General features: G+C 39.7%; 1 protein-coding gene across 1 annotated transcript; it reads left to right on the top strand.

Annotated features, from left to right (window-relative positions):
- The first annotated feature begins 6,598 nt into the window (after positions 1-6,598).
- Positions 6,599-9,192, top strand: LOC139138736 (uncharacterized). Its single transcript, XM_070707249.1, has 4 exons — positions 6,599-6,668; positions 7,329-7,428; positions 7,842-8,161; positions 8,900-9,192. The coding sequence occupies exons 2-4, from the start codon at positions 7,341-7,343 to the stop codon at positions 9,047-9,049; spliced, it is 558 nt and encodes a 185-aa protein (XP_070563350.1). The 5' UTR covers positions 6,599-6,668; positions 7,329-7,340; the 3' UTR covers positions 9,050-9,192.
- Positions 9,193-9,413: the final 221 nt, after the last annotated feature.

Here is a 9,413-nt window from a genome sequence, read left to right as displayed (position 1 = left end):
CATGCACAAGCCAAATTTGTCGTCTCCGAACAAAAAATACGGGATTTATTCTCTGTTCGTTCTACGTCACGACAACCCGCGTCTATTCATCAATTTTGGTGCGTCGGACCTTTTTTTGCGTCTATCTTCCGTGTGCTCGTCAATGTAAACAAACAACCCGATGTCCGGTATTTTTCCCACGATCAAACTGTGTCTGACGTGAAAATATCGTAAACATTGGTCATGATTATTAGAGTCTGACAAAATACATCAACTAGGCAAATTTTTGATTCCTCGTGTTTTAGTTTTGTCGCCAATATGCATGGGGGTTCGTATAGACCCCGCCGACACCTGAACTTTCGACGCACTGTGTACTCTCATGCGGTAGACATACGGTTTCCAATGCAAGAAGGGGGTCAAGTGCGGTGTCCAGGCCTCCAAAAGTCATGTAATGAAATCGATATTTTCACAGACTACGACAATAATAATCCGAACAATGTAAACACAAGAGTGTACCGCCTGTATATTCCGAAGGAATTACGTGAATAATTTGCGGAAACAACGAACTCGAAGCTGTCACGTTACCGGTAGGTTGTTCCGTAAGCACTGCAACCAGGGTCAGGCGCGACGTTTACAGTGTTCGCGCCGTCGAGATTCAAGCGTATCTTCGTCTGAGGTAAATTTCTTACCTATGCTTTCTTTGAAATAGTATAACTTTGGGAGAAGGTCACTTGTAGACCGAGAGGTCGTCTGGCATTTGCTCCATACACGAACGAACGTGAACGCCGTGTTCCTCGCTCACGCGACGGACGACTGGAAATGATTGACAACTTGCGCACGGCGTATTGATATTATTCCTAAAGTAGTTCAAAAGTTTAAACGCGGAATCGTCATGGAAAACTTCTTTTACTTTGCAAAAAATAACGAATTCTTGGCTTGTGCATGTGATAAGTATATTATTCCCTAATATTTTTTTTCGTTCAGCTCGGAAAATACTCGTGACGTAATGACCGTGTCACCACTCGTCTTCGACTCGTGGTGACACGGTCATTACGTCACTCGTATTTTCCTTCGCTGAACGAGAAAAATATTAGGAAATAATATCTAAATACTGACATGAGGAATATATATTATATTACCATGCCTGCCGTCGCATTTTGATTGGTCGAGCTAACCACGTGACTGACCACAAATACACAGTAATGGTTTGTTTACATGCCCGTGAATATAAATAATAAGATTACCAACTGAAAGTATCGTAAGTTTACAGCTCAAACGTAAATCATAATCAAACACAAAATAAAATGGAACACTTGTAGTTCAAGTTGAGATACTCGAGGAAAGCCAAATTAACGGGCTCGGCAAGCCTCGCCCGTTAATTTTTGGCTTTCCTCTCGCCCTTGCCCATAAATGTTAATGGTCAGCGCGTCGCCTGTTATTTCTATATTATCAACAAACCCCCAAAAACCGTCAAAATTTACAAAAATTTCCCGTGCGAACGACAACGGGGCCCCTGAACTGGTCAGTGAGTAGTGCGCGCGCTGCAAAAATTTAGCAAATCCGGATATCTTTTTGAAAAAAGTGGTCTAACCTTGGCCAACAAGTGCTCCATTTTTTTTGTGATTGATTATGATCTTTGTACAAATCACAATTTTCGTTTTAGCTTCAAAGTTACTATGTTTACGATATTATTCATATTCACGGGCATGTAAACAAACCATTACTATAGAAATAACGGGCGACGCGCTGACCTCAACGTTTATTTTGTGGGCAAGGGCGAGAGGAAAGCCAAAAATTAACGAGCCCGTAAATTTGGCTTTCATCGAGCCTGCGCCCACAAATAACCTTAATGGTCAGAGCGGAGTCTGTTATTTCCATTATATTATCAGCGAACCCAAGAAAACCGTCAAAATTCCGAAAATTTCAGGAGCGAACGACAACTTGGCCCCAGAAACTGAGGCAATACGCGACTGCCTGTCACGCACGCTGTAAAAAATGGCAAATCCGGAGATGTTTTTCAGAAAAAAGTATCTCACTTGACCTACAAGTGCTCCATGTTATTTGTGATTGATTATGATTTACGTTTGAGCTGTAAAGTTACGATACTTTTAGTTGTTAATCTTATTATTCATATTCACGGGCATGTAAATAAACCATTATTGTGTATTTGTGGTCAGTCACGCGGTTCAGCTCGCCCAATCAAAATGCGACGGGCAGGGCATGGTAATATAATGTATATTGGTGGGCAGTCAGGTGTTCAGCTCGACCAATTAAAATGGGATGGACGGGCATGGTAAATAATAAGTATTTTCATACATGCTACGCTTATATCACCGTTCTCCTATCGTTCAGAGAGTACTGATATGATCACGTATTTTCTATACATTGCAGATTCGAGGTGCAAACTTCGCTACATTTGTTCTCATTTGCATACAACTTCCCACCTCGCTTCTTGATTTCGATGTTTTTTTTTTCACATTAAAGCGCAGTGGTCGTCGCGCTGCGCATCTCCTGAGGGGGTCCCCCTCTGTTGTAACAAATCCAAGAACGCCGCACATGTTACGGGTTGATTGTACGTTTGCGATATTGCCGCTTGTTAAAATGGCGGCTGATCTGTCACAAGCATACCAACTATCCAAATGTAACACGCAATAAAAGGTCAATTAATCTAAGTTAAATATCTGCTGAATCATTGATTGCACGCTGGATTGAGATCACATTTGCTCATGATTTTCTTGAATCAGTTGAATGGGGCTCGGCTACTGTTATCGCTCGAGCCGTAGAGCTAGACGTACGCATGTATACGCCAACAGACTATCAACGACCGGGCTCTAGTTTTCGGACATCGCTAGCAAGGACGAGAGCTTTCATTTCAAGAGGCCCGACAGGAGTACAAAGACAACAACCCAAACTACAGAAATCTACAGCTCGCAGAGCAATGCCCGCTGCAGCAAGAAGCATCTCTGCATTCTGTTCCGTTCCGTGGTCTGTGTGAACGTCCGTGTCAAACCGGGTATATGGCGCGCTACACTCGGCTGTGGAGAATCCAACTCAACTACAAAGTTTACCCCGTTTGGGGGTGCAAACGAGAATTCCGAGTACAGGTATCAAGTCAAGCGAAGGACCTTTCATAGGTCTTCTTGTTATGTGGGGGTTATCTCACTTGAAAGAGGATTCAGACCTACCCGGCAATCAGGAGGTACAACAACGAAGTTTGCCCAGCACCGGTAGGCCTACACCAGCTAGCGGTTGGATCACTGCCATGACCGTGCACAGGACCGGGGCACAGGATCTCTCGATACGTCTATGCACGGTGTAGCCGTGCAATTTTCCTGCCAAATGCTGCAAAACCCGCTCGTTTTTTCTATTGTTTCCTGTCATTTTACTATTTCTTACCACGTAAGTAAGACATGGTGATCAACAGTTGGTTGTGGGCAGTCACAGTCTCTATCACGGGGGCTGTGGCAAGTCGTCGCGGGCCGGTAAGTTGTGGGACCGGATTCTCTATATCCGTGTACGTCAACGCGGTGACCGTCTCCCGACAACATCTCCCGTGTCCTGCTCTGGCTTGCCGATCATGGTCTTGAGTGTAATTTTTGTTTTAATACGCATTGTGCTTGTTGCTGGTCTACATATATAGGCAATGTTGATCATTTTAGTTATGTACTTTCACTGTACTGTACATAGCATTGTGTACAACCAGCGTGATCGCGCGCGATCAAAACTTTTTGTTCACTGTGTCTGACGTGCAGGAAACTCAGCGACATAATGTGCTGAGTGTAGTGTCCCAATGTTCGTAGCCTTACACGAGTTTATAGATAGAAATACACCACTGAAGTTCGTTTCCCGATCTTAATATTTTACTATTGCATGATGTTGAGTCTTACAAAGGCCTTAACAAAGTGGGGGACTGCTCCCATCTCACTCCTTTGAAGTTGAGAAGACTTATGTTTACAAAAATTTATGTTTATCAACAAAAAATCACGCACGCGCAGCGCGACGACCACTGCGCTTTAAGACATGAATCAAATTCTCACTGTTACGGGAACAACTCACAGCTAAGCGTATACGCTTGGTATGTCCATATAGAATCATATAACAGCTGAGCGAAACAGAACTTATGACACTCACAAAACGCCATTGTATAATTATGGTCAAAATTTTGTTGTTTACTTTAAGTGTTTTTGACTTTGCACTAAACTGGAAGCACAGTTTTACAAAAAAAACCAAAAAAACAAAAACAAAAACAAAAAAAACGAAAAAGAAAAAAACCGAACACATTGATATTCGTATGGATTTCAACCAACACCATTCGTCGTTCACAGTCCTGTACCCGCTTTTTCATGTCACTCTCCTCTGCTGAAGAGAACGGGTCTGGTCGGACAGTACATCTTGACATGACCGCCATACGGCAAGTTTCCTGTTGGCGAGTTTTAATGTCTAGGTTATATACCTAGTGTAGCCACAAATGAGCTACAAAAAATCAGACTACTTCACTGAAAATACTAGACAGAGAAGATGCACGATTCTTACTGTGGCTGAGAGAGATCATGATCGTGTTCCATGTAAATTTTGGGATGCAAAGTTTAAGATACTCCAGAGAAAGTAACATTTTCTTGTAGGTCTTGTGCACAAGGTCATAATTACTATGTTGATTCGTTGCTTGAATACGACACGATTCGATCAAATTTCGTGCAATAACCCCTAAGTTTTGTCGACTTAATGTTATCAATTTAAATTAATTTTGAGATCGACGTTTCATGCTCAAAACTGTCGCTATGTGTTAATGAGTATTTACAGCATGTTTTGAGATAAATATGTCTGAAAATCTGCTGCTATTTTGTTATTATTGATACAGAGAGACGTTCAACTTGCAAACTAAATGTTACCTGGTCCATTAAAAAGTGAACACCAGACAATTATCTTTTTACAGAGCCAGTCATTTCATGTCCGGATGACATAGAAGCCTTTGCACTGCCGAAAGAGATGACAGCAACTGTGACTTGGGATTTTCCAACGGTCACTAATTATTCAAGAAATCTTAAAGTCACCGGAAGCCATGATCGCGGAAGTGAATTTCATCTTCGGAAACACGGTCGTGACGTATTCAACCGTGGATGCTTGGAACAACTCAGTGTCATGCCAATTTACTCTTACATTGCGAGGTAAAATTGTCAGCTGCTGTTTCATCCAAGGGGTGTGGTGGTGGTGGTGGTACCCCGTAAAAAAAGGTGTAACGGGTATTATGTATGGGTCGATAAAAGGCAAATGTCCCATGCTTTACGAAAACCTTACGAAAGAACTGAATACATTATTTTTATCAGTTTTCATGTCAGCTAATTGCAAATTTGCATATTTAATGGTGCTTAATTGAAACCATTGACAAGCATATCAAAGAAAACGCCTCGTCCGATGAAACGTGGCATATATCACTCATAAGACCATATGAATAAAATGGACGATATGATGCAGGGTAATATCGAAGAAGTTGCTGGTAATTTGCTTATGTTACAAACTTACACCCGGCGATACATATCTGATAAGGACAACACCATGTTGCTGAACATGCTAATAAATCGATGATACACTGATATGGTTCCAATTGAAGGATTTATTAGTTTTTGTCAAAGGATGGCTTATTTGAGTATGTTTATCAATAACGCTTGTAATTGAAGCTATATAATTTATTCATGATTAACGCACCAAAGTACAACTATTGTTCGTAAAAGTGCGTGAGTGAATTGAACGACTTGGCAGTTTCATGTAAAACAATTGGTCAATGCATATGAAATTACATTTGAAAACGTGCTTTTTCTCCTCTTGAATGTCTTAACCATACTATAAAAATGTTGAAGGGGAAGTTACCCACAGGAATATTAAAGGACATTTTGCTGTTCAAAGTCAGATGGTTGCTAAATACATTAAACGATCTTGCAAAATGACTACATCTCAAATTTGTGGGGGGGGGGGGGGAATTTAAGCGTAACGATGTATAAATTTACAGACAACTGCACATACCTCGCGATTTGAAGTCCTTGAACAGTTGTTTCTTAGCTACTTATTTACGCTCTAAACTTGGTGTAAAATAAACGAACTATTGACAAACATGGAAACTGTTGCCCCATATGTAACAACTTTATAGTCAATATCACACGAATATCTAGGTGATGTCATAACTGACAATGCAACTTCTTTATACAGGATAATGTCTCGTCTTCAGATGACATAATATCATGGCGATTTTAAGGCTTCAAACAGTTGCTTTGAATTGCCATGATTGATGTTCCTACATGAGAGTAAATTGAAAGTGAAACTTAGAGATCTTGCTAGAAATCAGTCAGGCAGGCAGAGTCATGTGAAGGAAGGAACATCAGTGGAAAACTCTGGACGCTGAAAAAATTTAGAACTCCATGACCATAACACCTTTCTCCAAATTAGTCTGGACATCTTTTTTTTCTATTCTTTTGAGATTGTTAACTTTTCAGAGATAAGTGAAAGTTCAATACCATAAACTACTCGTTCTAAATCTAGCAGTTTAATCTAACAGGGAACAATCTTACTGACGTTATTCTCAAAGGTATCTTATTTTTACATTGACCTCATAGAATCTTTATGGATGGAATTATAGGAAACCTATCAGTATTGGGAAGGGGAATGAAGTGTCGGACAACGTCGTCGACGTCGCTGAGGTAATATCACGATTTTGTAAAGTAGCGGTAGAAACAGAGTAACTAACTCACTAGCGTCGACCTGTTAGACCTCATGTTCCATCTGCCTTGTCTCTTTAGACTGGCGTCAAATTAACTGATTGGTTCTCGATTACCTACACTCTAAATTCCAATTCTCTTGGCAAGTAGCTCCGAATACATAAGCTTACGTTTGGTCACATTGAAGGACAACAATCTTCGAGTAAATTGAATATTATAAATCGATCTTGTTGTGATTCAGTTCATTCCATGATATTTTTTGCCTGTTCACACTAATATATATATATATATATATATATATATATATATATATATATATATTATATATTATATGTATATATATAATATATATATATATATCTGCATGTGTGTCTGTCTGTCTATCTGTCTGTCTGTCTGTCCTATACATAAACCTTAGAAATTTTCGTTTGCGACTATAAAATTCTCTTCCGAAAGCGCACTTTGATTCTGCTTATTCTGTTTAGTACACGGGAGAATAATATATTTATAAAGTCAAAATAACTCTCACAAATACAAATGCAGGTGAAATAAATAAGGAGAATTTCAATTTTTACATCACGCAGAGCCTAACATATAATATATACTAGTAATCTTTTCATTTGTTGAAATGTTTAAACTCAGACCATAGCAAACATGGAAATGCTATCAGATGTTACTTTTTCACTATCTAAAATCAACGAAGGAACACTGGAAACAGGAAGAGCCATGGACATAGCTGATGGTAAGTTCCGAAAGTTAGATTGGCGTGGAGGAAGCAGGGTGGGACAGTCAAACATATGATTATACAATGTAGACCTGCAGAGAGATACAGAAAGACAATGCAGATAAGCGTCTCAGACGGATACATCGAGGCATACCGACAGACGGACATAAACAATGAGATAGAAGCTAAATGGAGAAGAAAACATGAACTTTCAGATATACGGCAAGACAGGCGACAGAGAGGATGAGGAGGTTTTAAGTAAAAGGTGTCATAAAATATTATTTCCTCGATTACGCCGATGTAAATTTTAGCGACAAGTTTCAACGAATTTCTTAAGAACATTTGCGCTGTAAGAAGAATTTTGATATTCCATTTTTACATGGGTTCAGCTTTCAATAATAATTTTCATCGAACTCTGTGCATATTGACAGCAATTTTGTCGGCACTGGACAATGGACTCACCATTTTGAGAACCTACAATAGAGTCAATAGCACAACTCTAGAGCCGGAAGAGCATTTAATAGGCGTTGTCATTGACACAGTGGAGCGTCTTTCGAAGTTTGTTCTCACCAGTGTCACACCTGGCAGCGGTCCCATTATCTTCGACACCCCATCTATCGTGTTACATGCGGAAACAGACACTACGGAAAAAATTTCCGACACTCTTGTATCCCTCGGAGATGGCAACGGTTTTCGGATTCCCCCAAGTGCCACGCTGAACCTGACTTCTGGTTTGACTATCAATCTTGTTGTAAGTATGGCATCTACTGTTTCATGAAAATAGAACTGCCCGGTCGAAAACCTTTTCAACCAATGAAAACGACGTATTGAAAGTTCATTTCACATGCACATATATGCAAATCATATGCCGCAGCATACTTTTGCGTTGTCAACCACCATAAAGAAATTAACATACTCAGACCAAATGTTAGTTAACTTTCCATTAAGAAGATTCGTACCAAATAACATGAGGTTATTACGAAAATACCGCAAATGATGCATGAGGACATTGGCGCAGCGTATTTCCCGACGCGAGGCGGAGGGCGATGCTATGAACAAGATTCTCCAAGTGATTCAGTACATTACGTCTGCGTAAACTTCAAAGTTCACATTTTAATGAAAGTTTACAATTATAGGCCTAAATACACACTGTTCATTACCTTTTTTTCAGATTTGAAAATAACTCCGCAATCCTTGTACAGAAACGAAAACCAAAAGCAAGGAACCAACATATTCTTCAAAACAGACCAACTTACCATGCGATAAACTATCCGTCTCTGTAAAAAATAAGTTCATCGTCTTATACGCAAGTCAGCTTGAGAAACATGATACATTATTCCTGAAACAGTCCGAAACTCTCTGTGAGCATAATATGGGCCTATACCTTCCTGTATAATCCCAGTGAGATTCACATTTCTTATTTTCGTCTAAGAATATGTGTTTCCTTTGTGTAATCATGTTTTAATTTAATGTTGGCACGTACATGTAGGCCATTCGTTTGAAAAGGACATCACTGCTAACGATGGAAGATATAAGTGGTTTGACAGATGTGCTGAGTTTGTCGTTTACGGAAAGGAACGGTACCAGGATTCAAGGTGATTGTATTTCGTTTGTTTTCTCACTCCAATTCAATGGTTAAGAATTAAGGACGATCAGAACAAGTTTTGTAAAATTGTTTGGTGATAAGAAGTGACATGCTATAACTTAACTACGTTGTGCATCAAATTTTTCAATGTTTTACTGCAATAATTTAGATATCGCTAAAACGTCTGCGGTGCCAAGTGACTGTACTCTTAATAATCTCAAATTATAACTGTTCACCTTGTGTGATTAAAAATAGGCCAAAAGCTTCAATGATATCGTTGAAGCGTGTCAAGTATGATATCACAGTTTATGAGATTGATCGAGATCATGGTGAAAGCGCAGACTGATGAATTAGCAGGTACATCGTATATGAGTACAATTTATTGGTGCTTTATTTGCACCTCAAAAAAAATACTGGG

This window comes from Ptychodera flava, chromosome 8 (genome assembly GCF_041260155.1).
Source record: "Ptychodera flava strain L36383 chromosome 8, AS_Pfla_20210202, whole genome shotgun sequence".
Taxonomy (NCBI): Eukaryota; Metazoa; Hemichordata; class Enteropneusta; family Ptychoderidae; genus Ptychodera; species Ptychodera flava.
This window is presented reverse-complemented; position numbering and strand designations above follow the sequence as displayed.